This window comes from Pongo pygmaeus, chromosome 5 (assembly GCF_028885625.2).
Source record: "Pongo pygmaeus isolate AG05252 chromosome 5, NHGRI_mPonPyg2-v2.0_pri, whole genome shotgun sequence".
NCBI classification, from domain to species: Eukaryota; Metazoa; Chordata; class Mammalia; order Primates; family Hominidae; genus Pongo; species Pongo pygmaeus.
This window is the reverse complement of record NC_072378.2, coordinates 32,325,610-32,352,060: the sequence shown is the minus strand read 5'-3', so window position 1 is coordinate 32,352,060 and position 26,451 is coordinate 32,325,610. Positions and strand designations below refer to the sequence as shown.

Sequence of the window (26,451 nt, the reverse complement as noted above, 5' to 3'; positions counted from 1 at the left end):
CAAAGTCCCCAGGAAGGAGCTGGATAGCCACAGCTGGATCAGGATCGGGGTCCAGCCCTATTTGGGGAACTAAAGCCATGAGGGGTGGGGGTCCCACTGGACTGACACTCAGAGACCACTTTTGTGGTAAGGAGGCAGTGTGGGGGTTTGGGAAGAGGCCATGCCAAAGAGGAGTGGCAGGGTTCAGTGAGAGGCCAGGGCCTCCTGGATGGTACGTGAGAGGTCAGAGGCGATCCAGGCCTGTGCCTTTCCCCCCATTTCTGGCTCTGTGCCAGACCCTTGGACCAGTGGGGGTCTCTCTCCCCTCAGAGCTTTTCCAGAATCTGCTACTGCAGAGCCAGAGTCAAGACCCTGGCTGTGCCACCCACTACATTGGCGAGTTCACTGCTGCTGAATCCATGATCAGGACTGAGAGGGAGAAAACAGGATTGGGATTTCTGGGGTTGGACAATGACAGCTACTGCCTTCTTCATGGGTGACCTCCCAGACCGGGCCATGTCTTGCTGCAACTGAATCCCTGGCTCCGGAAAATGGGCTTATGCCACCACCATGCTGACCAGCTACTGGGAGAAAGATCTGATGGGCAACCATAGGGCCACATATGCAAAAGCCTCAGGAAACCTCTGCCACAGTGGGAAAGTTCCAAACTTCTCAAAGTTACATGGGATAAGACAGCGCTCATCGGAAAGGAGTGCACCTGGAAGGCTGGCGTGCTTACTACTTGTCTCACCATCTCCATCTCTTCCACCACTTCCAAATCCAAACTCCAAATGTGGTCAATTACATGCTATGTCCCCAAAGGTACCCTGTCCTGCCCCCGGCCTCCGGGCCTTTGTATATCCTCCTTCTGCCCTAGATGCCCTCATCTACCCCTGCTCTTTGCCTGGCTCCTTCTCAGTCTTCAGAGCCCCACTTGGAGGCCACCTGCTCCAGGAAGCCTTCCCTGTCCCTGCCTGGCAATGTCCCTGACTTGGTTAGACGCCCCACAGGACCACACTGCTTCCTGACATCACATCTTTCACAGAGGGTGGCGACTGCCCATCCTCTTATCTGTCTCCCCTGCGATGAGCCCTGGAGTGAGTAGCTGTATCTCTGGCACCTGACACAGGGCATGGCATGAAGTGAAAGTTTCCCGAATTTCTGTCGAATGACTGGATGGCAGGCTGCTGAACTGTCATGACCTCTACGGAAACTGATCTCACCAAACTTCTTTGGACAGATTTCGGAGTCATCTCTGAAGACCCCAGGTGTGCCACTAAATGCAGGAAAGTTAGGCAGGCGGGGTGGGGAGGGTAGACCCCAGGAGAACAGCGGCTTCCTCAGAGGATTCACAAACACACCAAAGTCAGACTTTTGGCTTGTTTGAAACCAGTAACTGGAAGAAGACACTACCGGACCTGAGGATTGCACAATTCCGGGAAAGTCACCTCATGCTACTGATAACAGAACCAAGTGTCAGCAGGCTTTCAACAGCCCGGAACTCAGCTAAAATCCACAGACCTCAGAACCGCCAGCAGCACGAGGACAGAGTCGGGGAGGTGTGGCTGGACAACAGCTCATGAGGCAGAAGAGCTGTGTCAGAGGTGTCAGCTGAGCACAAGCCCAGTCTGAGGCCATGGTGACTGGCGACAGCCGAGCAGTGGAGGGCCTTGGAAGCTGAAGGGTGGTCTTGGCATGGACTCTGGTCCTTGGGGTGCAGGCTCTTGGGTCCCAGTTCTGCTCGGGATGGTCCTGTGAAGCACTAGACTCCTAGCGGGTCATCTGGGAGGGTCTGGCAGAGCTGGACAGCCCAAGGATCATCAGGGCTCAGAGAGTCTAAGGTTATGTCAACCTGGCCTGCCCAGAACTGGATCAGGCAGGGGCACTGCTCTCAGCCCTAGCAACACACACTGACACTTCGCTGCCAAAAGCCTTTAATATGCCCTGGTTCCAGGCTGTGTTCAGGAAAGCGGACCCAGTGGTGCTTCCAGCTTCATGGTTCCCAGGCTCAGGTTCCTCCCAGGGGAGGTGGGAGGGCAGCCCTCACACCTGGCACCCCTGAGTGCCATACTCCTGGAGGAAGTCGTTGAGCTGGGTGCAAGCTGCCCGCTGGCGGGTGCTCTGGCACAGGCGTTCAGAGGGCATCTCCTCGATCCAGCTATTCGAGTCCAGCAGGTACTGGGGGCTGCAGGGGACAAAGGGGCAGTCAGCAGGGCTCGGGAGGATGGCAGGTGGGAACGGAGAGCACAGGCATCTGGCTTCTGAGGGGCAAGGCCTAGTTGGTGAGGCATGGGGAGGGCAAGAGACTGAGGGGACCAGATGACTCACTGTCCCCCGAGGTCGTAGGTGGCCCCATCCAGACCCATGATCAAATATTCTTTCCCAGGTTCCAAGCGAAGGCGGCAGGAAGCTCGAACCAGGAAGTTGCGCATCTGATTAGCAGTGGCCTTGACATCCTTGGCTGCGGGGATGATGTGCGCAAAAGCGGTCAGAGGGGAAGAGAAGGTGCAGGGTGAGCCCAGGCTGGGGGCTCTGTGTAGATCCTCTCATTCCACCTTCGCCACCCCCATGGAGAGGTGCCACTGCCTCCCTATTTATGGCCAAGTCCAAGGCCTCTGACAGGCCAAGGGGATTTTCACACTTCCAGATGGTCAGGTCCTCGGCCACACCTCAGCCTCCCTGTCTCCCCCCAGCCCTGCCCGCCTCTCCGGTTTGCTTCATACTGAAGTGCAGGACTTGGGTGATCTTGGTCTCAAAGAGGCGGAAAGCAGCTCTGCTGTCTTCTCGGAGAACCTTAACCTGGAAGCCTAAGAGTGGGTGAGGAGAAGGGGGAAAGGTGAGTTTGAGGCTGAGAGGGTAGGAAGTTGGTGTCAGAGCAAACAGGCTATGTGCATGACCTGTAAGAGGAGCAGGCTACACCCGGAGAGACCAAAACAGCCGGTCCCCGAGGGAGGGTCAGGCCAGGGCCTCGGTGGGAAGACTGACCGTACTCCACACGGGGGTAGTAGCAGGCAAACTTCATCCTGTAGCCATCCTCGTCCTGCAGACCCCGCTCCAGGGCGCGACGCTGGCGAGGGCACTTCCCTGAAGTTGGGGGCCCCATCAGACAGTGCGGGGGGCCCCGGCCATCCCGCCTCCACTGCCCCGCCCCAGGCCCTCAGTCTCACCCTCAGCACACTGGCAGACTTCAGCAGAACACAAAGTGGCCAAGAGTCTGCTCTTACTTGGTGCCCCGTAAAACACAGAACATCTGCGCTCTGGAGAACAGAGAGGAGTTAGGGCCCCTCCATTCTGCCTCCTCAGTCCCAGGGAGCCCCAGGGCTCTCTGCCCCCCTCACTAGCCCGGTGTCCACCGTCCCATAGGAGGGCACCTATGCCAAAGCTCTCCTGAATTCCAGGGTGTCCCGCAGTGCTCACCGGGGTTGTAGTAGTCGTACAGGGTTGCGCTGGCCGGCTGCACCAGCCCCACCGGCACTTCCTGCACAGCCTCAAAGCCCACGCACTCCCGGGAGGTGGGGACCTGGCCAAGCGTGGGGAGGAGAGATGAGGGACCCACTCCCTGGGCCCTGCAGCCCCCTGTACTGGGTTTCCTTGGCCTGTTTTTGTTTGGTTCCTATTGGCCTTCTCTCCAGTGTCCTTCACATTCTGTTACCTTCCTACTCAGAGAACTCTCAAAGCTGCTCCGCAAGGTCTCTGGTGACTTCACTTCCCAGAGGGTGACCTTGCCCCAGTCTTCACTGCCCCAGGCCCTCGGCAGAGTCTTGCATCATGGACATGTTCTCTGTGAAACTGTCCCTAAGCTAAGCGTTAGCTTCTGGACCACCCTTGGTTCTGACCTGGTCATTTCTTACGTTCCCTCCTTCAGAACTTCCTTCCTCAGAGCTCCCCTGTGGGGGTCTCAACCACTCCCTGGCTTCCAGCAAACCAGTCCAGGCTGATGATTCCCAAACTGAACTTGCAGCTCCATCCTTGCATTAGGATTGTGGCAGGACCTGTAAGTTCTCCAAGGCACTCCGCCTGCCCCCAAACCCACTCGCCCTCCTCACAGCCTCATCTTTGTCATGGATACAACTGGGTCCTCCTTTATTTGCCACAACCTAACTGCAGGTTCTGTCATCCTGCCTGACCCCCCGGCTCAGGTCCCAGGCCTGACCCCTCCTCGTGCCCACGCGGGCCCAGTCCACACGGTGCCGTGCCGGTGTCCCTCCTGAGCCAGGCTGCTGCACCGTCAGCTCCCTATCCGGGAATCTTGCTGGCTCTGTGTTTTCCATTGTGTTCAACCCAGATGTGTCAGCCAGGCTTCCCCAGCTGATGGGGGCTGGCCCCTCTGCACACACTGGATAGGGGTCTCCCTGACCTACAAACAGCTGGCTAATGACAGCCACCACACCTTTCTCACATTTTCTCCCAGAGGTTACAGTAAATGTTCAAAAAAAGTTTTTGAAGGCCGGGCATGGTGGCTCTGGCCTGTAAATCCGGTACTTTGAAAGGCCTAGGCCAGAGGATCGCTTGAGGCCGGGAGTTCAAGACCAGCCTGGGCAACAGAGCGAGACCCTGTCTTTACTAAATAAACAAATAAAAATGTTTTGAGGACCATAAGAGGGCTGATAACTATTTTAGCCAAATAAGGTCATGAAAAGACAAATACAGCTATCATCTATGGCCACCATCACTTTGTAAAAGAAAATATGCTTTAATATTTTAAAAAAGATAGGAAGTTCAACAAAAACAGAAAGGCAGCCCCTCAAGCTGAATAAAACCAGCTTTACGAAAGGCTCCCTCTCAAGCCCCGAGGGTCCCCGCTGACTGGCATCGGTCCCTGCCGCCTGCAGGTCTGCCCCTTACTCTGCTGTGTCTCACGGGCTCACATTCTTGTCCTTCTCTCTGATGACATCATAAGTTCTCAAGAGCAGCAGCCGCTGACACAGCTGTCTCCTGAGAAACCCCCTAACGCATACTCAGTAAACCCGGTGCCATCGAGTCCCTTCCTGCCTCATCTCTCCCCACTCACCGAGTCAAAATACAGCAGGACGTGGGGCCCCTCGGTCTCAAAGTGACTCACGTAACGGTCAGAGAGGGAGGTCAGCTGTGGAAAAGGGGAGTTGGTCACAGGCCCTGCACATGACAGGGCTCAGTACCTGGGGCAGAGGGGGTTGCCCTGGGTGGTTGACCACACCTTCTCCAGGTCAGCACGCAGGGCGTGGAATCCACTCAGGAGGGTGATGTCCGCGATGGCCATGCCAGACAGTCCCACCTTGCCATTCCGCCTGTGGAGACATGTGAGCTGTCGTCCAGGTTCTGCCTGTGCGGGCTCCAGAAGCCCAGCCCCAGCCTGGGTCCTGCCCTCCCTCCCCTGGCCCAGGGCAGCTCCCGGTGCCCACCAGATGCACACGGTGTAGTGCACCCTGGACTCCTGCTCCTCCACCACCTTGGGCGCCTCCCTCCTGCGGCGGTTCCTCCGACCCTCAAACAGCTGCAGGGGTGTCACAGGCTGCAGAGGGGCATCTGGGTCGTCCTTGGCTGGAAGCTCATCGTACTCATAGTCCTCATAGTCCTCGTTTGCTTCCCCTGCACAGGGAAGCATTGTGAGGAGGGCCGGGATGGCCACCCGGCTCCCTGTGCCAGCCCCTGCCGGGCCCCAAGGCCTCCCAACCCCCACACTCACTCGTGTACTCGACGTGGCCTTTGACTGTCACTTCTATCTGCAGGTCCTGGCAGGTCGTGTTCTTCATGTCCAGGACATTGTAGATACGAAGGACCTGGCTCAGCAAGGGGCAGGGAGAGGACACAGGACATGTGAGGCCACAGACCTCTCTGGTGCCATACCTAAGGGCGTCTCCCCAGGCTACAGGATTTGAGGCCTTCAGCCCCTTTTCATCCCCGTCACTGCACAGTCCACACACACGAGTGGCACCACATTCGCCACAGGCACCGGGTGAGACAGAGAGGTAAAGAAGCAGGGGCCTGCCCCCAGAGGCCAACACGCTAGACTGTGCTGGGAAGAGGCTGGACTGAAAAGCTCAGGAAAGGCTTCTGGCCAAGGCTTGAAGGAGGAGAAAGAGCTTGTCCTGTGGGCCAAGAAGCAGGGAAGGACAACAGAGGCAAGGGGATCTGTGTGGACAAGGAGATCTGTCTGGCCGGAGAGGTGGGCAGAGGCCCAGCCATCTGAGCCATGGGCAGCGGGGAGTGACTCTTCCCCAAGTCTGATCTGGCTGGGGCTTTTGGAAGGTCAGTGTCACTGCCGTGTGGACAGTGGATCAGACAGGGGAGACAGGAGGTAGAGAGAAGGTCCAGACAGGGAGAAGCCCATCTTAGCACAGAATCTAGGATCCAGCACCAAGGGCCACAGGCAGCAGGGGAGCAGAGGAGGAGTCACTAGGGACATAAGCACAGGCCTCAGAGAGGGGCCACTAACACGGCCTCTAGAGTAGTGGGCGGGCTCCTGGCTGGGAGGGGCTCCCATCAGCCAGACGAGAGACACACAATGAAGAAGGGCTTTGGGACATGCCTCGTCTGAGGTGCTGTGGGAGTGGGACGAGTGCGGCCCATGGTTCAGGGAAGAGGCCTGGGCTGAGGAGTGGGATTTGGAGCCATCAGCACTGAGGCGGGTAAAGGAAACAACAGGTACCCAGAGATGGGGAGAGCAAGCAGGGGGAAAAACACCCAGGACGGAAGCACGGGACACCAACCCTGAGGTGTCTGCCTCCTTCCCCGGACCATGCGCCTCTGCCCACAGGCCTCTCACTCCACACCCTCTCCTCTGCCAGTGCCCGGCCCCGCCCCTTCCCTGGCCCTCACCTTAAGCGTTCCTTTGCTGTTTCCTCCCACCTTCACATTGATCTTGCTGCCCAAGGAAAACTTTCAGCAACAGAAAAGGGAAGGCGATGTTAGAAGGGCACAAGCAAACCTGTTTTTGTGGCTCCAATAACTTATCTCCTTCCTCAAAACAGCCCCACCTCCTCTTCCCACCTCACATTTCCACAAAGTTTATACCAGCACGTGAATTATCTCACTTCAGCCTTCTAACAACCCTGTAGGGTGAACTCTGCATATGTTACTCTACAAGTGAGAAAACTGAAGCTCAGAGCTCCAGGTCACACAGCCAGGCAGTCAGTCTTCCCCCAGAGACCCCAGGAAGAAGTGCCGCAGGGATTCCACGGGTGGCAGGGTGGGGACGGCTTCTGGCCTGGCCACAAGGCCCAGGTGTCCTGGCTACCCAGGCGAGGGAGTGGTTCACCAGGCAGTGGTTCACCTGCAGCTCCTCCTCCAGGCCGCGAATCTGGCGGTTGTTCAGCTGCAGCGCATGGGACTTGAACCCATTGCGGCCTGTGGAGCTGAGAGTCACATTGAGTCCCCTCTCCTCAGTGGTGTGGGAGGCAATCCAGTAGGCAGACAGGGCATCCAGGGCAATCACCGTGTCCTAGGGAGGTTGAGCCAGGACTCAAGCCCTTGGTCTCAGGACTACCCACCCCCAGAGCCCGGGGGCGGCCCCTACTTGGGTACTGCGGAATCCCCCTTGGAAGCTGCCCTGGCGGGTGAGCCAGGCCGCAGCCTGGTCTGCCATCTCTGCTTTGCCCTCGTGAAGCAGGAGGTGCAGCAGGGCGTAGGCTGTGGTTTCAATCCACAGGGCTGGGGCCTGGGGCACGGGGTCGGATGGGTTGCGAGGAGCCGGGGTGGGCGACACGGCATTGCTCTGAGAACCAGTGACTGAGCCCCAGTACAGGTTATCTGGAAGTGAAGGGAGACCACGAGTAAACAGGAAGGCAGGGAGAAGAGCCTGGTCCCCTGGCCCTTAGCCACCCCCTGCTGGGGCTCTCCTGATTCTCCCCCAAACCACCCCTGCTTATACCTTCATTCCTCCTCTGAGTCTTCATCCAGCCTCTCCCTCTGGGCACACTCAGGGATCCTAAGGTCCCCTGGGCCTCAGGCTCACTGCCAGGAGCCCCTCACCCCTCACCTCCAGTCTCCTGGGCCATTGCCATGAGGTTGTTGTGGGCAACACCCCGCAGGTCCGCAGGGGCCTTGGTCAGTGTCAGGGCATAGGCTGTGATGGCGGCTGCGTGGGCACCCAGGTGCCCAGCACTTGCTTTCTCCCCCAAAAATGAGTTTGCCTTTGAGATGGAGGCTTCCTGGAAGAAAACGGGAGGAGGGTCTGGGGCCTGGACCCCTGGGTTCCTGAGGAAAAAGGGGGAGAGCTGGGGGCCAGCAGAGGGCAGCAACGCCACTGAACTTACCACTCTCTGCTTCAGTGGTTCTGCACCCTCATCCTGGAAGACGGCCAGCCCATGATGAAGGGCGATGGTCACAAAGGCTGTGAGTGCCACAGTCTCATCATTGCCCACCAGACCCCCCTAGCGAGGGGAGAAAAGAAGATGTCAAACAGGAGGGGGAAGGGGCAAAGAGAGTCCTCCGACAGGCGCTACTCGGGCCAGCCCCAGCATGCCCGCACCTGCATGCTCCTGTGTATCACTGGAGAGAGGTCCTGGAACGAGCCGTCAGCCTGCTGCTGGGACAGAAGCCAGTTACATGTCTCCTGCAGTTTCTCAGGCGAGCCTCCTACCTGCTCCTGGGCCAAACTCAGGACCTTCAACACAAAGGCTGTGAGCCTGGAGGGGAGGAAAGGAGGGTTGGGGATAAGGACTTGCTTATCATTATGCCCACACCCCCAGGTGCCTGGTTATTCACCCTCCCATTGTACCAGCTCTGTCCCGCCCCTGCCCCGGCCCTGACTCCCACAGAACCCTGGAACCCCTCTCCCAAGCTCACCAGGTGCTGCTGCCCCGTGACAACCAAGCCGCATAGGAACCATCTGCCTTCCGAAACTGCTGGATCCGCAGGTAGCCTTGGAGAGGACAGACGGCCGCTCAGGTGACACTCACCCTTCTGCTGTTTGAGCCCAAGGCCATGCTCCCCATCCCCATCAGGGGCCCCCTTTCTTTCCCTCTGTAGCCTCCTGGGCTGTCCAACTTCCAGTAACTGTCCTTTCCTGGCCCCCTCCTGCTTGCCCTTGCACCCAGAACCTTTCTGGATCAGATCCACGGCGTGGTCCTTGGTCTCGGGAGGCAGTGTGCTCCACTGCTCTGTCTTGTCCAGGTAGCGGGAAGCAGCCAGTGTCGGAGCCAAGTAGATCATGGTTTGCTCCCCACAGCCTCGAGGAAGCCTCAAGAGGGAGGCCACGCCTCCTGGTGACAAGGCCCCCTCAGAGCCTAAAGTGTCCAGTGGATCTGAGGCTACATGGGAGGGAGAGGGTGGAGGTCTGAGGACTCTGCGTCAGAGGCTCACGGGGAGTGGGACCAAGCAGGGATCCACAGGTCCCACATGAATCTGAAGGTGGCCACTGGGAAGGGACTAAAGGGCACTCCCACCTGTAACCCTGACGTAGCTGTTAAAGTCCCCATCAGGGATCATATTGGGATCAGAGTTGCCAGGAATTTCCAAGGTCCGGCCTCGGTGGTCTGGGGAAATGGGGGAAGTTGGCAGCCTGTCCTGCTGTCCACATCCCCCACCACCTGTACCCACTTAGGAAACCAATGGCTGGAGGTAGAGGGTCACTCACCCAGGGGGTTCAGTTCATAGACCAGCTCCTCTGTATGGATGGCCCCTTCCTTCTGTCTCAGGGAAAACATGGTTGTGAGGTCACACGTGACTACAGCCTGCCCTGCCAGCGCAGACTCCCCCGGGCCTTTGAGTTTCAATTCCAGGGACAGAGTTGGATCAGAATTGTAGATGTGAACAGACCAAGGCATTGGTTTGGGTGTTGGGCCCCTGGCCTGGCCAGCAGAGAGAGCGCTGAGGGTGGAGGACAAAGCTAGGGGCCCGGGGACTTATATTCAGGGGTGCTCCATTCACCTCAATCTGCAGCACCTTAGACACCGCATCTCCCACAGGGAACTCGAAGGACCCTCGAGCCACCACCTTCAGAGACACAGCGGCGGCTGCCGTGGGCACCACAGAGAAGGCAACAGGCCGGGCAGAGCCCGCAGGCACCAGCACCTGCTGGGCCAGCCCTCCGCCCCCAGCCAGGCACAGCCCCTCCACTGGGGACACGTGGACGCTCACCTGAGGGCAAGAAAACGAGGATGGCCAGAGTCCTGGCCCGGTTAGCCTCCCCACCCCTCATGGGCCCTGGCTCCCCCAACTCCTGTATGCTCAGGCTCCCACGGGGCCTCACAGTCAGGTTTTTATCCAGGTAGTTATAGAGGACAGGCCGCAGCTCCAGCTGCTCAAAGCGGCGGACAGACACGGGCAGGCGGAGGTGCAGGTGGAACTCGCGGAACACCCGGAGCTGGACTGGGGTGGCCACACATAGGCCTGAGGGAAGGGCAGCGTGGGCAGAAGGGCAGAGATCAGAGGGGCCATCAAAGCTTCAGGGCCACAGGAGGGAGGGGTGGGGGTGACCCAGCTCTGTCTCAGTCTGCCTCTGCCCTCTGGCCCATGCCAGCTGCACACTGGCACAGACCTCCCCAGATCACTGGACACTCTTCCTACACTAAGGCAAAGGGAACAGGGAGCTGGGGTACAGGGAAATGGAAGCGGGATCACCTGAGGCCCGGACAGGGTGACCTCACCTTTGGTTTTGGACAGGCTCAGGCCATGGATCTCCCACGTGGTCAGAGAGTCGGGGAGCCACAGTGTCAATCTGTGTAGGGAAAGGCAGAGAAGGCCCGTCATACCGCGGCTGGCCCCCAGACACAGCGCAGAGACAAGGCTGGGCCAAAAAACACTCTCACATTTGAAAGCGGTCCACTGTTTCCACTCTCCAGAGCCAGTTCTCCGGGAAGAAGCTGCGCACGGGAATGTCATCCTCATCAATCAGGTCCTCCTCCTGCAGGATCTCCAGGGCTGGGGGACCACGGTGGACGGGAGTGAGGAGGGGACCGTTCTGCCTTTCCAAGCGCCGCCACCTGTGCCCTAGCCCCACCCAGCCCCTCACCTCGTTGGAGGCCCGCCTGGCCCCTGTCCCTGTTCTTCTTGCGCAGACTCTCAGCAAATTGGCAGCAGGACAGGAAGGGCTCCCGGCAGTCCGGCTGCTGCACGCGGGCTGCCCGCTGTTCGCAGGAACGCATCATGGGCAGACGTGTCACCCCATCCTGGCAGCAGCGCTTGGCTGTTGGGGAAGCATACTGACCCACTGCAGGGCCAGGTGGGGGTGAGCATGAGAGGACAAAAAGGACATACACCTCAGCCCCCGCCCCGAACCCTTGAGACCAGCAACATAAGAGAGGCTGGTGGAGAGAGCTGCCCACCCTTCCTCTTGTAATCCCGGAATTCGGATCTCTGGCCCCAAATACCACACGTTGGTTCAGCAAGCAGCCGAGGGGCAGAGAGGCAGATCCCCAACCCGGATCCCAGGTGGAGAGCCCAAGGTGGAGAGCCCAGGTGGAGAGCCCAAGCTACTGCCTAGGCACCCGCAACTCACATTTCTCATTAATCGCCTTTTGGAAGTTCACGTTTCTCTTTTTCCGGGTTGTCTTCTCCTTGGGACAGCTTAGTCCTGGTAGAGAGAAAGCCTGCAGTCCAGCCGTCAGGCACTCGGCCTCCTCCCCTCCTCCCCTTCCCCTGCCCAGCCCTTCCCGCCCCGACTCTTCCTACCTGGACCCCTCAGGCCCTTCCTCCTTCCTTATCTTCCCACCACCCACTCCCCTTCCTTCTCTGTTCTCACTCTTTCTGGATAAGGTCCATTGGTCTCCATCAGAAAAGGCCAGGCCCGCTGCCTGGAACACCTGAAGGGCGCTGTCCCCACCCCCAGGACCACAGCCGAGGTCATAGCTGTTCATAACTTCAAAGACCTGCAAGAAAGACAGGAATGCCAGGAGCCAAGCGTGGCTGAGGGGCAGGACCGAGCACTCGGCACAGGTGAGAGGGCAGCGCATGGGGGGATAGGAAAGGATACAGAGCCAGGAGATGGAGACCACAGGGCCAAGTGGGGAAGAGACTGTGGGGAGCCTCAGTGGGATCCAGGGGCTGCGCCCAGGGCTCAGGGAAGCAGGGGGATGAGCCACGGAGGGGTGAGAGGGCTGTGGAGAGGGTCTGGACAAACCTTGCCCATGTTGAGGGGCTTGTGGGACTTGCTGCCTGCAGCATACAGAGCTGTGTCCAAGGCTCCCAGTGCCACCAGGGCTAGGGAGTCAGTTTCTAAGTGGAGCTTCACGGACTCCCCGTTCCGGTACTGCTTGGCACCGTCCACGCTGAGCTCCAGCTGGCAGGGGCGGGAGGCGGGGGCGGTCAGAGTGGGAGAGCTTCCTTCAGTCCCGGTATCCTCACTGCCCCCAAGCTAAATCCATGCCCTGTTGGCAATCACCCTGTCCTCAACCCCCTCAGCACAAGTGCCGTCTCTCCTGACCCCGGTCACCTTGCCCTCGCAGGCCCCAGCCTGGACATCCACTCGCAGGGAGTTGGCCACTGGGTGGTCTCCATGGTAGTAGAAGGCCACAAAGTAGAAGGCGGGTGCCAGGTGATGGTCCACAAACACCGAGACCGAGGTCAGGGTCCTCTTGGGCTCTCGATTCATGAACACGATCTGCCCTCGGGATAGGATCTGGGCCAAGAAGGGGAGGGACAAGAGTGGTTGCCTCTTCATGGGACAGCCTCAGCCTTGAACCTCCCAGCCCCACCCAGAGGGCTCTTCCCTGCACCCCAGCCCTCCTCGACTCCCCAGCTCATGCACACCATGTAGTAGTAATGAGAAAAGGTGGCCCCACTGCCCACGGCTCGCAAGTTCAGGTTCAGAGTGTCCCCAACACGAGGAGGTCGAGAATCCGGCCGCTCAATAGACAGAAACCCAGGGCCTCCTGAAGGTGGGGCTGCCACAGTGAGCCTGGCTATGGCTGGATGGGGAGAGCCTGCAGATACCTGGAGAGGGGGGCAGGTGCGAATAGGGTAGTAGCTCAGAGCCAGGTACCCCACCTTCCCCCCAAGTCAGGCCATGGATCCTTGGGACCCCAGCTCACCCTCCTCCCCTTCCCCCACCATCTCCCAGGGGTCCGAGGAGTCCTACCGAGAGCTGCAGCTCTGAGATGGTCTGAGGGATAATTATTGGAATGCTGACTTGGCCACTCCCATCTGTGCTTTGTTGAATGTCCTGGACTTCAGGAACAGACCCAGGAGAAGACACCCTGGCAGAAACTTTGACAGGAATGCCAGAAGCTGGGGAGCCTGACATCTCACGGACCAAAGCCTAGGCAGGTAAACGAGGGCAGGCAAAAGAGAATGGTCAGACCCTGAGCCCTCCTAACTACCACACCCTCCCTACTCATCCTTCCCCTCTGGAAGAAACCTGCAGCAGGAAGGGGGCCCCAGGCACAAGGTGTCGCTTGGTCTTGCTAAGATCCAAGGAGAAGGGAGATGACACAAAATACCAGGATGTGAGCTCTGCCTCCTCCATCTCCCCACCTGCAAAACAAAGGACAGAGAGAGGTGGGGGACACAGCCCAAGAAGAGAGGGACAGGAGGACAAGTGGGGAGTGGCTTGAGTGGTTCCCTCCCACAAGACAGTGAGCTCCCAGGGCCCAGGCTGCTGTATTCCTGTCTGTGCATGCTGAGGCCCAGCACAGGACATTGAACAACACATGTCCACTGGAGGAGTGAACGAATGAGCAGAACGAGCAAATAAATACATAAACTGAGCCAGGGAAAAGGGCTGAGTCACAGAGACAGAGTTGGAGAGAGACCAGGTCTCCTGGGTGTTTCCTAGTTTTGAGTCTGAGATGAGGTGGGAGAAGTGGGGTGGTGTTGGTGCTAGAGGACAGAGGGTTAGCTCAGAGGTCAGAGGCAAGGGTCTGGGGTTACAATAAGGGAAAGTCACCCACCTGGAGACTCAATGATGGCTGCAGCAACGTAGAGGCGCAGCCCCTGGAGGTCAGTAATGCTCATATTCAGCTTCTCCAGGGCGTCCTGGAACTCTGCCTTTGAGAGGACAATGTGGCTCTGTCCATTCACCAGCTGGGGCATAGAAAGAAACAGGACACAGGGTGAGACTGAGTCTCCCCCCTCACCTCCTTTGCCCCTTCCCCTCCCCAGCCCCTATTCTCCTTCCTACCTTGGTCTGACTCTCCAGCCCCCGAAAGAAAGTCTTCTTACCATCCTCATCCAGGAGCCCAAAGCGCACATATGCCACCCCCTGCACTGGCTTCCCGTAGATGTACCTGTCGTGGCAGAGAGAAGAGGGTGGGCCAAGGGCTGGGGGGAATAATGGCCTGAGGGCAGGGAAGCAGGAGCCCATTCATACTGAGTAGGGAGCAGGACCCGGTGCTGGTGGGCAGAGGTGGGGAGGGAGGGATTACCTGGCCTGGATGTCTAACTGCATTTCATCAAGATGGCCTGGCACCGTCAGGATGTAGGGCTTTCCAGGGGTGATCTTCACCTCAAAGTTGGGAAGGACTGACCCAGGGTGAAGGGATAGGCAGGTCAGACTCCAGCTCAAAGACTCCCCTCCGCTCAGGGCTGTGGCACCCATATCTCCCTGCCTTGAGCTGCTCCCACTACCTCTCCTTCCACCCTTATTTCCTTCAGGAAAGCAGCTGCCTGTCCCTCCAGTTTCCAGCTCTCACCGTATTTCTTCACCTCAAACTGGGTGCTGCTGTTGGATTCCAGGCCATCTGAGAATCGGGCTGAGATCTTCCAGGTCCCTGGCCTGAGAATGGACAAGGAAGGGGCTCAGCCCATCTGTACAGTGCGGCACGGAGAGCCAGCGGCCTGCTTCCCTGGGAAGAGGACTGTGGGGGTTAACCAGAGGCTCAGGAGACTGAGGGTCAGGGCATCTCAGGATGTGCCTCTGTGTGGGAGGTGGAGAGCCTAATAGGAATTGGGGTGGTGTAGCTTGGGGGCAGCCCCCACATTGGGAGCGCTCACTCTGAGATGTCTGGGATCACAAAGTCATCCTGGAAGATGGACGAGGGTATGTACACCTCCTTCTTCCTCACGCGGAGGCCGTGAGAGTTCTGCAAGGGGAGAAGTGGTCACAGGCAGGAGGTCACGTCAGTGGCCAGGATCAGGAAGGCCAGAGGTCGGGGACTCACCTCCACCGTGACTGTGATGGTGTCAGTGCTCGGGCGCATCTTTTGATCCAGAGCAAAGACCCGGTACCGAACTGGGAGTGGAGGAGGAGAGAGGTGAGCAGGGGTCCATGTGCAAGGGGAGGGTGGGTCCAACTCCACAGAGGGAGCAGGGGACAAATGTTTCCTAAGCACCCCTTCCGTGTGGCACTTTCTCTCAGGTTATCTCACTTAGGGGGCAACAAACTCATCCTGAGAGGGCTTGGAGGGGGTTAAAGGTTGAGGCCCTGGAGCTGAGACTCACCTCGCTGGCCAGGGTTGTAAATGGGCTGGTCCGTCTGCAAAAAGAGGTGCCCCCGGCGAGAGGAGAAGAGCAGGTTGACACCCTGGATGTTTGTCGTTCTGGACAGAGAGTCCTTTAGCCATGGCGACTGGGCCACCAGCTGGACCTCAGGGCCTCTGAGGAGTTGATGGAGGCCACAGCTCTTGGCATCTTTCAAGGGCACCTGTCGGGAGAGGGAGAGGGAGCAAGAGAGAGCTGACCAAAAAGGACAGAGACCAAGGGAGAAACATGGAAGGAGAATGCCAGGGTGGGAAGACTGGAGGGGAGGAGGCCAGTGGGAAGATGAAGACACTTACAAGACAGATGGGAACAGGGTGGGAAGCCCCCACAAGCAGCAGGAGGGAATGGGGTCTGGTTACCTGGAGACTGAGGAGTGCGAAGTCTCTTTCCGAGCTAAGGGTGAAGTCCACCTTTGGGGAGCAGGGGACGTTATTATGAGACGGGTTTCTCAGGAACACTGATCCTTTCACTACCTGTCCTCGGGGCACATCCTGGAGCTGCACTCCCACCGATAGGGGGACCCCCAGATGAACCACAGAAGGAGAGAACAAGAGCAACCTGGGGAGAACAGACAGGATCAGCAGTCAGACTTCGCTCTGACCCCTCCACCCCTGCTCTCCCTCACTCCTGAATCGGGTCCTGTTGCCAGCCCTGCCCCAATCCAAGCACCCAGCATCCCGCCTCCAGGACCTGGGCTTCTGCAGAGATAAGGTGAAGAAGCTGGATGCCCAGATCAGCCCCCAGAGCAGCCTCATGACTGGAGGATCCAAGAGGGGTTAGATCCGTCTGTCTGTCTGCTACCTTCTGGCCAAGCTAGGGCTCGGGGCAGAGTTGACTCTGGACCCTGCTCCTCCCCCAGCCCAGCTAAGCTGGGAAACCACGTGACAGCCAAGAAGTGCAACTGGCCTCAGGCCCAGCATTGTGGGGGCGCCCCGGATACCTGGGTCTCCAGGGGAAACTCTGAATCTTGGCCCAGAAATAACCCTGTCCTTCCCTGTTAACCCCTCTCATTCCAGTGCCTGAGCACCTCCCCCGACCAGGTATATCTGTATCAGGGTATAGGTGCACACAAGCTCATGTATACCTGGGCGTACAAGGGCCCAACATGGCCCACAGCTACAGGAAATTTAAAGGCCCTCACAAAACAATGACAGGCTTCTAAGACACTTGTCTCTTACTTTCATTCCAACACAAATTGAACTATACTAGGCTTTTGCTTTTTCAGGCCCTAACAGAAATTCCATGGTTTAAGAGATTAGGTACACCCTCACCACTCCACAGGGAGAATGGCCTGAACGTCAGAGTGAACCCCTAACCCCTTTCCTCTCTGAATGAGGCAAAGCTCAGACTTCACCTCTACCCCTAAACAAGGCACCCAAACACACATCACAGTAAATAAAGGACATCCAGAAAATATCACAGGCAGAGGTACTTTATTTGGCAATTTTAACATGACGCATAGGGAAAAGAACCCTGCCCTCCTTCACCAGCCTCCCCAGAAATCCCACCTTCCTATTTCAAGACAGAGTAATAACAGCACCATTTTACACGAAAGGGAACAGCCACAGCCTTGGCACCATTTCTGGTTCCACTTTCCATGGAAGGGCAGAGAAGCATTGCTCAAACCCCACCACTGGGTCAGAAACCAGGCAAACAGCAGCAGTCACATCTGACCTTCTGCACACACAAGAGCCCAACACTCATCCCGGCTCCCAAGCCTTCCCAAGGCGACCGTGTCTCAGCCACCATCATGCAGCTCTTCTAGTCCCCTCCCGGCCCACTCTGAGGAGCTGAGCAATGATGAGCAGAATCTTCATGTCTCTGGCAGGCGGAGGAGGGTTCCCGAAGTGGTAGAGATGCTGTGCAGGAGAAAGACAAGGCTGCAGCCAGACACCTAGGCTCAAGCTGTGAGGAGAACTTAGAACTTAGGAAGGGGTGCTCCCGGGTTCCAGAGAAGAATGAGAGCCACTGGCCTTCACTAGGAAACTAAGAGTGAGCTGGAAGGAAATCCCACCTTGGGTCATTGCTCCATCATCTGCCAGAGGCCAAGGAAAGACTCACCAGTCCACGAGCTGGGCCCCAATGAGGTCGTGCACATGGTAGGTGAGGCCAAGCCATACCACGACAGGCGCCCACCGGCCCAGGAGCTCTGATAGGAGCAGCTCCCGGTACTTTGCCTTCCAGACCATGCCAAGGACAGCCTGGCGCCCTAGAGGAGAAGTGGCACAGGAGAGGGGAAAGGTGAATAAGGCCTAGAGGCCTGAGGAGCCACCAAAAGGTGAGGGGCTGCAGGCTTGAGCTGCAGATGGGATACCTTTAACAAAGTACTTGTGCCTTTGGCTGAAGGCAAAGATGACTGCAGGAGTGGGCAGGCCGGAGTGGGGCGCCCTGGCCTGTCCCCAGGAAGGAAGAGGAGTCTGCAGCCCTGTGGGCTTCAACATCCATCAAGGAGTCCAGAGCAGGAGCCAGGCCAGGCGGTAGGCAAAGGCCCTGGCAGGGGCTCCCTAATCTCCCAGCCCCGACTCTGCCCCATCACTGCCGCTGCTCCTCATTACTCGCTGGGGCAGCTGTCGCCTCCCCGAAGGGTGACCTTGTCCAGATAGCGGCAAACCTCCCTGCCATGGATGAGTCAGGAGCATTTTCTTAAGAGGAAAATCACTGGAAAACAAAATGAGTGGGACACAGAAACCAACAGAAGTGGCTGCATTTGTGGTACAGGCTCCTCTTCCAGAGCTCGCTGATGCCCACCTCAGACAGGCCTGACCACGGCACGGCTGGTGGGATTTGCCAGTCACCTTCACCAGCCAGTTCCACCCTCAGCTTCTCTCAGAAGGGAGCACCACACTCCTCAACCTCAGTGAATGTGTCCTGGCATGGGTGGGGCCACAGCCTGTGATATCTCGAGGTGGGCTCGGAGGACACTGGGGTGTGGAAGGGGGAAGCGAGCACCTGACTCAGACAGCGCGGGAGCTCGCAGGAGTCACGAGGCCACAGCGACTTCATTGTCTGACTGGGCCTGGACCCGTAAACTTCCCACCTCAGCCTTGGGCCAAGCCTGGAAGATAAAAATGGAGGGCCCCATGGCACCCCTCACTCAGATTCTCCCCTGGGCTTCTCCCACGCAGCCCCAGAAGAGGACACGCCAGCTCCAGAGTTAGCCCCAGAGGCCCCTGAGCCTCCTGAAGAGCCCCGCCTAGGAGTGCTGACCGTGACCGACACAACCCCAGACTCCCTGCGCCTCTCGTGGAGTGTGGCCCAGGGCCCCTTTGATTCCTTCGTGGTCCAGTATGAGGACACCAACGGGCAGCCCCAGGCCTTGCTCGTGGACGGCGACCAGAGCAAGATCCTCATCTCAGGCCTGGAGCCCAGCACCCCCTACAGGTTCCTCCTGTATGGCCTCCATGAAGGGAAGCGCCTGGGGCCCCTCTCAGCTGAGGGCACCACAGGTGCCACCAGGCGTCTCCGGCCTCTAGTCTGGGACTCAGAAGAGGGAAACGGGGGCTCAGAAGTGGTGGTCACAGGGAAAGAGCGTGAGGCGGGTAGCAGGGAGAGAGGATGGATGGGCTGGATGCGAGTGGCCTTTAGCTCTGACCCGCAGGACCCCCCTGTGGCTGCAAGTCCCTGGTTACAGACAGAGAAACAGGGGCAGGGAGGCGGGTGGAAGGGACGTGCTCTGGGTCACCAAGCTGGTGTGCTTCTGTCTCCAATCCCTTCCCTCTCACCCACTCCGTGCAGGGCCGGCCCCTGCTGGTCAGACCTCAGCGGAGTCAAGGCCCCGCCTGTCCCAGCTGTCTGTGACTGATGTGACCACCAGTTCACTGAGGCTCAACTGGGAGGCCCCACCTGGGGCCTTCGACTCCTTCCTGCTCCGCTTTGGGGTTCCATCACCAAGCACCCTGGAGCCGCATCCGCGTCCATTGCTGCAGCGCGAGCTGATGGTGCCGGGGACGCGGCACTCGGCTGTGCTCCGGGACCTGCGTCCGGGGACTCTGTACAGCCTGACACTGTATGGGCTGCGAGGACCCCACAAGGCCGACAGCATCCAGGGCACCGCCCGCACCCTCAGCCCAGGTAAGGACCCACACACACTCTGCCCCAAAGTGGGGGTCTTTGTACTTCACAGGGGGGACCTAGTGCCTCAGCCAGCGGTGGGGGTGGGCGAGTTGATGGTGGGCCTGGAGGAATCTGCAGAGCGACTTCCATTCCTGGGGACTAGAGGAAAAGGGGTGGTGAGGCTGTGCTGGAGCAGAGGCGAGGGATGGGACTCGTAGGGAGGAGCCTCCCTGCCCCTGCCCGCATCATTGTTCTTTGCCTCCTCTGCAGTTCTGGAGAGCCCCCGTGACCTCCAATTCAGTGAAATCAGGGAGGCCTCAGCCAAGGTCAACTGGATGCCCCCACCGTCCCGGGCAGACAGCTTCAAAGTCTCCTACCAGCTGGCGGACGGAGGTGATGCCTTTGCCATGTGCTCATTGCCTCACATTTCCTCTCCCCCCTGCACTCTGCCCACCCTCCAGCCGCCCTGGGGTTCCCTGGGTCACCCTCGGTCCCCAATGTTTTCAGGGGAGCCGCAGAGCATACAGGTGGACGGCCGGGCCCGGACCCAGAAACTCCAGGGGCTGATCCCAGGCGCTCGCTATGAGGTGACCGTGGTCTCCGTCCGAGGCTTTGAGGAGAGTGAGCCTCTCACAGGCTTCCTCACCACGGGTGAGATGGACTGAGACCCGGGGCAAGAGGTGGGAGCCAAGAAAATGGCGTGGGTGGGAGTTGAGTGAGAACGGAGAGGGTGAAAGGGAGGTAGTGGAGGCTCCGATTGCGGACAGGCAGCCAGTGGAGTCTGGGGAGGCACAGAGTAGAGAGAACAGCGGGGACCCCTCTGAGCCCCTCCCATTCCCCCAGTTCCTGACGGCCCCACGCAATTGCGTGCACTGAACTTGACCGAGGGATTCGCCGTGCTGCACTGGAAGCCCCCCCAGAATCCTGTGGATACCTATGACGTCCAGGTCACAGCCCCTGGGGGTGAGCAGGGCTGGGGCCTCTGGAGGGGATTTGTTCAGGGTGGGAATTGCAGGGGGGAGGCTGGACTCTGGCCAGAGATTGAGGGGGCAGGCGTTGATGCCCCTCTCCACACTCCCAGCCCCGCCTCTGCAGGCCGAGGCCCCAGGCAACGCGGTGGACTACCCCCTGCACGACCTCGTCCTCCACACCAACTACACCGCCACTGTGCGCGGCCTGCGGGGCCCCAACCTCACTTCCCCAGCCAGCATCACCTTCACCACAGGTAGGGTCTGTGGGCTGTGTGGGATGGGGAGAGGAGGTAGAGGGAGCCAGGATGGGCCTCATCCCTATCTTCTCTTCCTGCTTTCCCTCCTAGGGCTAGAGGCCCCTCGGGACTTGGAGGCCAAGGAAGTGATCCCCCGCACGGCCCTGCTCACTTGGACTGAGCCCCAATTCCGGCCCACAGGCTACCTGCTCAGCTTCGACACCCCTGGTGGACAGACCCAGGTGCCCCGGCCCCACTGACCAACTCCCCTCCCTGGGTGATTCCAGGAGGTGCTGCCTCTGGCCCTCCCGGAGGGTCTCCACCTCCCTCTCCCCTGACCCCCTCTTGTCTGTCCCACAGGAGATCCTGCTCCCAGGAGGGATCACATCTCACCAGCTCCTCGGCCTCTTTCCCTCCACCCCCTACAATGCACGGCTCCAGGCCATGTGGGGCCAGAGCCTCCTGCCGCCCGTGTCCACCTCTTTCACCACGGGTACCTGGACGCACAGGCCCGGGGCCGGGGGCTGGGTGAGCAGCCAGGGCCTAAGGCTTGGAAAACGACTGGCCCCTGCTCTCCTCCCCTAGGTGGGCTGTGGATCCCCTTCCCCAGGGACTGCAGGGAGAAGATGCAGAACGGAGCCGGTGCCTCCAGGACCAGCACCATCTTCCTCAACGGCAACCGCGAGCGGCCCCTGAACGTGTTTTGCAACATGGAGACTGATGGGGGCGGCTGGCTGGTGGGTGGCATTGGGAAGCCCAGGGGTCTGTGCAGGGCAGGGGCTGTTGCCCCGGGAGCCAGAGGCTGATGGTGCCCCCACTTGCTTCCCAGGTGTTCCAGCGCCGCATGGATGGACAGACAGACTTCTGGAGGGACTGGGAGGACTATGCCCATGGTTTTGGGAACATCTCCGGAGAGTTCTGGCTGGGTCAGTGCCTCACAGGGACTGGGGAATTACGGATGGGGATGGGGGCCCTGTGGACACCAGGACCCTGATGAGGGCACGTCTGCCACCCCCAGGCAATGAGGCCCTGCACAGCCTGACGCAGGCAGGTGACTACTCCATGCGCGTGGACCTGCGGGCTGGGGACGAGGCTGTGTTCGCCCAGTACGACTCCTTCCGCGTAGACTCGGCTGCAGAGTACTACCGCCTCCACTTGGAGGGCTACCACGGCACCGCAGGTAAGCACAGGCTGCGAGGCTGGGAGGGTGAGGCTGGGAGGGGAGGCCCTCATGGCTCCTTCCTCCACCCTGCCCAGGGGACTCCATGAGCTACCACAGCGGCAGTGTCTTCTCTGCCCGTGATCGGGACCCCAACAACTTGCTCATCTCCTGCGCTGTCTCCTACCGAGGGGCCTGGTGGTACAGGAACTGCCACTACGCCAACCTCAACGGGCTCTACGGGAGCACCGTGGACCATCAGGTGAGGGGTGGGGAGGCGGCTCAGAGCTGGGGTGGCTGGGGCTCGGCCTGCCTAGGTTTCATTTCAGCCCACAGTGTAACAGGCAAGGGACTGGGCCGCTGGGTGAAATGGAACACTCATGCCAGCCTCACAGAGGGAGCTGCAGATGATTTATTGGCTGGAAAGGGCCAGCTCAGGATTAAGCCTCAATCCTCTGTGGCGGAGGGTCAGGAGGGGAGCTGTGCGGGGAGGTTGGTTGAGTGCTGGGAGCCACCTCCTTAAGGGGAACGGGAGGAGCAGATGGGACATCCGGCTTTGACTCTCTCTTGACAACCCCTTTCCCAGGGAGTGAGCTGGTACTACTGGAAGGGCTTCGAGTTCTCGGTGCCCTTCACGGAAATGAAGCTGAGACCAAGAAACTTTCGCTCCCCAGCGGGGGGAGGCTGAGCTGCTGCCCACCTCTCTCGCACCCCAGTATGACTGCCGAGCACTGAGGGGTCGTCCCCGAGAGAAGAGCCAGGGTCCTTCACCACCCAGCCTCTGGAGGAAGCCTTCTCTGCCAGCGATCTCACAGCACTGTTTACAGGGGGGAGGGGAGGGGTTCATACGGGAGCAATAAAGGAGAAACTGAGGTACCCAGCTGGCATCGGTCCTGCCCCATCACTGGCTCTGGCCCGGGCTGTGGGCCCCCATCCCCCGGGGCTGCAGCCGCACTTGGAAAGGCTGCATCTTGAGGATGACACTGCAGTGGGGCAGGGGCTGCAGGGAGGGCAGGGGCTGCAGGGAGGGCAGGGCGTCCCCGGGGGGCAGCAGCGTGAAGGCCTGCAGCAGTCGGGTCAGCACCAGGAAGAGCTCCAGATGCGCCAGCGGCTCGCCCAGGCACACACGGGCCCTGCAGCCGAAGGCCAGAGCTGTGGAGCTCTTGCCTGGCTCCAGGAAGCGATCTGCGGGCGGGTGGACAGGTGGGTGGGGAGGCGTTCAGCGGCCGCGGGGACCAGCCTTCACCACATTTTCACGGCAGGCCCCCGGCCCCCCACATACCAGGCCAGAACTCATGTGGCCTCTCCCAGACCGTCTCATCCAGGTGGGCGCCCTGAAGTTTCGGGATGATGACTGTGCCCTCAGGGATGTCGTAGCCGGAGATGCTGAAGGGGGCTGGAGTTAGAGGCTGGCCAGGACCTCCCTGGGCTCAGGCTTTCCTCACTCATCCCCAACCCTCGGGAGTCACCTGCTGGGCCGTGTGGTGCGGTGGGGCAAGGCTAAGGGCACAACGGGCCGCAGGCGCAGCACCTCGGCGATGGTGGCATTGAGCAAGGGCAGCCGTGCACGGTCCTTGTAGGGGACCTGGGAGCTGGAGGCACCAGGGCCCAGTTCGTGGTCTAGCTCCTCCTGCAGTCGCTGCTGAATCTGGGGAATGATCGGGTGGAGTCCTGCCCCAGCAGCCCACAGCTGCCCAGCCTCCAGCCACTCCCTCAGCGAGCCAGTGAGCCCGAGTGCCGGTGAGGCAAGCACAGCCCCAGCCGCACAGTGCTCAGAGCTGAGTGAGGGTGCCCACCGCCCTGGCCAGGTTGCTGGGAAGGAGCCTTTTGCTTGTCCCCAGGGCGCACCTCAGGGTGGTGAAGCAAAAAAACCACGGCCCAGGAGAGGGTGTTTGCCGTGGTCTCAGTGCCACCGATCAGGAGGTCCACTGCAGCCATGTGCACGTGCCCTTCCAGGAGCTGTCCAGAGCCCTCTTCCACGCTCGGCTGCGCCACCCCTTGGAGCATGTAGTCCATCATGTCCCTCCACTGGCCTGCCACCAGGCTCTCCTGCAGAGGGTGAAAGGAGCGGGCTGAGCGGCTGGCCTGGGGAGAGGAGTACAGAGTGGCAACAGGCCCATAACTGGGATATGCAAAAGAACCCGCCTCGTAGCAATGCCGAGGCCGGTAGCATCACTGGCTGTGGGCCGAGGGGAGGCCGTCCACGCACAGTCCCCACCTTGTGCTGCCTCAGCTGCTTCTCCACGATGTGGTCCCTCCTCTCTATGGCCTGCTTCAGCCTCCGGAGACCTGGATTGGGGAAGAACTGCGGTGGGAAGCATGAGAATGCAGCTGTGGGAAGAAGCCTCTCCCTCTACCCCAGCCTTTCCCCCACAACCCAGGGGTGTCTAGGCTCCAGGTCCTCACCCTGAGAAAGGGAATCACATCCACAATTTGGATGGACCAGTGGCTCCAGGTTTTTAACACCTCCTGGATACATTTGTAATAGGCAGGCATTAAGTTGTCCTCCTGCCAGAAAAGGAGGGAGCGCTTTCAGTTCAGGACAAGGAGAGGCTCAGGGAGGGGCTGGGGGTGGGCCTGAGGGGCTGTGAGGCACCTTGATCTTGTCTCCGAAGGTGAGGTAACAGATGATGCTACAGGTGAGGAGAGAGAATTCCTCCTCAATGGCCACAGGGGTGCCGGCCTGGGCTCTCATGCGCTGTGGAGAAAGAGCGTGAGTTCAGCAGGCCGGTGTGCAGCGGGCAGGGCGGGGGCTACTGTGAGAGGCGAGGCTGACCCGAGGTGGCTTCAGGAGCCCAGCCTTACCTCGCAGAACTCCTGGGTCAGCTGCTCCACCACTGGCTCCATGGAGTCACGGATGCCCAGCAGCAGGGCTGAGCGGGTGAGCTTCTTGTGGGCTTTCCAGAGCAGGGAGTAGTCTCCCAAGGACAGGTCTGGGTAGTTCTTAGACACCAGCTTGTCTGCAGGAGGACCTGGGGGCTGGAGGGCGGGAACTGACCAAGGCAGCCGAGGGCCTGACCTTCTTCTGCCTCCTCAACCCCTGCTTCTTCTCCCAAAGAAATGCCCCCCAATAGCTTCCAGGGACCCGGATTGGGGAAGCCCCCGAAGGTGGTTCCCACTTGAGGCTGAGGTGGGAGGATCATTGAGACCAGGAATTCAAGACCAGCCTGGGCAACATAGCAAGACCCCATCTCTTAAAAAAATTTTTTTTTAAGAAAGAAAAAATGCCCCCGGCCCTTACAGGTAAGTGGCTCAGGTCTGCCAGCAAAGTCTGCCCACTTTTTGACCATGGCTTCCTCAATGGTCCTTTTGGAGTTCAGCACCACCACATCTGGGGGAGAGCCAAAGCAGCGTCAGCAGAGAGAGGACCCTGTCCGCCACCTCCACCCCTCCTGTGGTGAGGGCCAGAGCGAGATTAGCCTCTCACCTTGAAGCCCAAGGTGGAGCCTGTAGATGGGCCCGAATTTCTGAGTCAAGACGAGCAGATAGATGGGGAGGTCGGGCTGCAGCAGGTGCAAGAAGCCCGGGGCAAGAGGCGGGAGGTGGAGGCTCCGGAGCTTCCACCAGTTCCACAGCAGGCGGGCGCCAGCCAGCAGGGGCAGCAGCAGCAGCAGGCCCAGGAGCAGCATGGCGAGACGCCCGACAGGGCCCTGAGGTGCCACTTATAGCTCAAGAGCCCCGGCCATCCCTCTTGCTGTGTAGACTGTTTTGGGGCCTCCCTTGACCCCACCTTCAGGTCCCTTCCCACCGTCCCGCCCATAGAGTGGCCATTTCTGGAATGACACCAGTCTCATTGGCCTTGGGACGTCCATATTTCAAAAAAATTGATCACCCATCAAGAAGCAAGGAAGGGTAATGCAACCCTGACCTTTTTCCTGCAGCCAGAGTCAGCTTTCTGGCCCCACATCAACTGGGCAGGCAAGAGCGTCCGCCCCCACCTGGGCCCTCTCCCTCTGCCACCCCACCGTGGGCCAGTTTACTGGCATGATGTTTGTCTCAGAGAGAAAACAGCAGTCCTTGCCTAATATGCCTTCCTGAATCGCCTGAACAACAAAATGTGATTTGTGTGGGTTGTTTGTTAGTTTAAGCTACAGATAGAGTAATACAGTTTAAGCCTGGTTTGCCTGGGGCATTCCAGTATATACAGGTATCCCAGTGTGATTGTTATTAGTGCCTCCTTTCCCTCTCAAAAGTGCCCAGAAGACCAAGAAGGAGGTGGTTTCCCACTGCGGAATACTAGCATGTACCAGACACTGCTCTAAGTGCTTTGCGGGCACTCACTCAATTCTTCACAGCCATGCTCTATATGCAACAAAGGTATTGTTCATATGTTGTGGAGGGCAGGATTCCGGCCTGGAAATCTAGCTGTCGAATATTTACCTTTAGCCACCAGGAGCACCTTTCTTTGGGTGAAAGGAAAACAGCCCACCTTGAGCTGGTTTGAGATAAAAAGTAAGAATTGGGGAATTTCACAGAACTCAGGAAAAAGAAGGAGAGGAGGGGACCCCACTGGTCTTACAAAGCCAAGGATAGGGAACAGAAAAAGCCCTGGAGTTGGGCAGTTTCCTCGCTCTGTTCCTCTCTCCTCTTTCTTCTCTCTGCAGTCAAGTTTCTTGTGTTTCCAGGCACAGGCAGAACATGACTGCCCTCAGGACTAGAGTCCACAGGTTCTAGTCCAGCCAGGGAGAGTGTGGATTCCAAGCACAACTGGGCATGC

At 59.2% G+C, this 26,451-nt stretch overlaps 3 protein-coding genes and 1 long non-coding RNA gene across 5 annotated transcripts in view; 1 reads left to right on the top strand and 3 right to left on the bottom strand.

The window, feature by feature from the left end:
- Positions 1-22,458, top strand: part of TNXB (tenascin XB) — a 94,089-nt gene extending 71,631 nt beyond the window's left edge. Inside the window, exons 33-45 of the mRNA XM_063666061.1 lie at positions 18,441-18,761; positions 19,051-19,386; positions 19,639-19,761; positions 19,876-20,019; positions 20,212-20,331; positions 20,450-20,593; positions 20,687-20,817; positions 20,936-21,068; positions 21,161-21,312; positions 21,405-21,501; positions 21,594-21,755; positions 21,833-21,996; positions 22,321-22,458. Coding sequence (XP_063522131.1) covers positions 18,441-18,761; positions 19,051-19,386; positions 19,639-19,761; positions 19,876-20,019; positions 20,212-20,331; positions 20,450-20,593; positions 20,687-20,817; positions 20,936-21,068; positions 21,161-21,312; positions 21,405-21,501; positions 21,594-21,755; positions 21,833-21,996; positions 22,321-22,422 — 2,129 coding nt within the window. The 3' untranslated portion in view covers positions 22,423-22,458. The remainder of the gene's footprint in view (positions 1-18,440; positions 18,762-19,050; positions 19,387-19,638; positions 19,762-19,875; positions 20,020-20,211; positions 20,332-20,449; positions 20,594-20,686; positions 20,818-20,935; positions 21,069-21,160; positions 21,313-21,404; positions 21,502-21,593; positions 21,756-21,832; positions 21,997-22,320) is intronic.
- On the bottom strand, positions 1,897-16,149 carry LOC129039436 (complement C4-B). Its single transcript, XM_054493197.2, has 41 exons — positions 16,006-16,149; positions 15,675-15,873; positions 15,277-15,478; positions 14,997-15,067; positions 14,830-14,918; positions 14,529-14,611; positions 14,262-14,358; positions 14,018-14,123; positions 13,788-13,920; positions 13,256-13,371; positions 12,977-13,156; positions 12,649-12,831; positions 12,332-12,517; positions 12,020-12,178; positions 11,642-11,768; positions 11,399-11,473; positions 10,913-11,110; positions 10,710-10,821; positions 10,548-10,618; positions 10,151-10,290; positions 9,829-10,038; positions 9,536-9,587; positions 9,345-9,434; positions 9,000-9,209; positions 8,746-8,821; positions 8,429-8,585; positions 8,214-8,330; positions 7,937-8,108; positions 7,475-7,707; positions 7,232-7,399; positions 6,778-6,837; positions 5,645-5,738; positions 5,361-5,547; positions 5,156-5,246; positions 4,991-5,065; positions 3,397-3,499; positions 3,147-3,236; positions 2,965-3,063; positions 2,703-2,786; positions 2,308-2,440; positions 1,897-2,164 (listed from the first exon to the last, which is right to left on the bottom strand). Exons 1-41 carry the CDS (start codon positions 16,068-16,070, stop codon positions 2,023-2,025), a joined length of 5,235 nt encoding a protein of 1,744 aa, XP_054349172.2. The 5' UTR covers positions 16,071-16,149; the 3' UTR covers positions 1,897-2,022.
- On the bottom strand, positions 16,732-17,516 carry LOC134739709 (uncharacterized). The gene is made up of 2 exons (XR_010126681.1): positions 17,377-17,516; positions 16,732-17,174 (listed from the first exon to the last, which is right to left on the bottom strand). It is a non-coding gene; the product is annotated as an uncharacterized LOC134739709 (long non-coding RNA).
- A 161-nt stretch (positions 22,459-22,619) lies between the features above and the next one.
- LOC129039434 (steroid 21-hydroxylase-like) lies at positions 22,620-25,622 on the bottom strand. 2 transcript variants are annotated; one of them, XM_054493194.2, is made up of 10 exons: positions 25,162-25,622; positions 24,976-25,065; positions 24,540-24,694; positions 24,331-24,432; positions 24,141-24,242; positions 23,953-24,039; positions 23,583-23,783; positions 23,204-23,382; positions 23,017-23,120; positions 22,620-22,919 (listed from the first exon to the last, which is right to left on the bottom strand). In XM_054493194.2, exons 1-10 carry the CDS (start codon positions 25,361-25,363, stop codon positions 22,636-22,638), a joined length of 1,506 nt encoding a protein of 501 aa, XP_054349169.1. In that variant the 5' UTR covers positions 25,364-25,622; the 3' UTR covers positions 22,620-22,635. The 2 variants fall into 2 exon arrangements, with proteins under 2 accessions (XP_054349169.1, XP_054349170.1); XM_054493195.1 differs by lacking the exon at positions 25,162-25,622 and having other exon boundaries at positions 24,540-24,713; positions 24,976-25,048.
- Between the last annotated feature and the right edge of the window lie 829 nt (positions 25,623-26,451).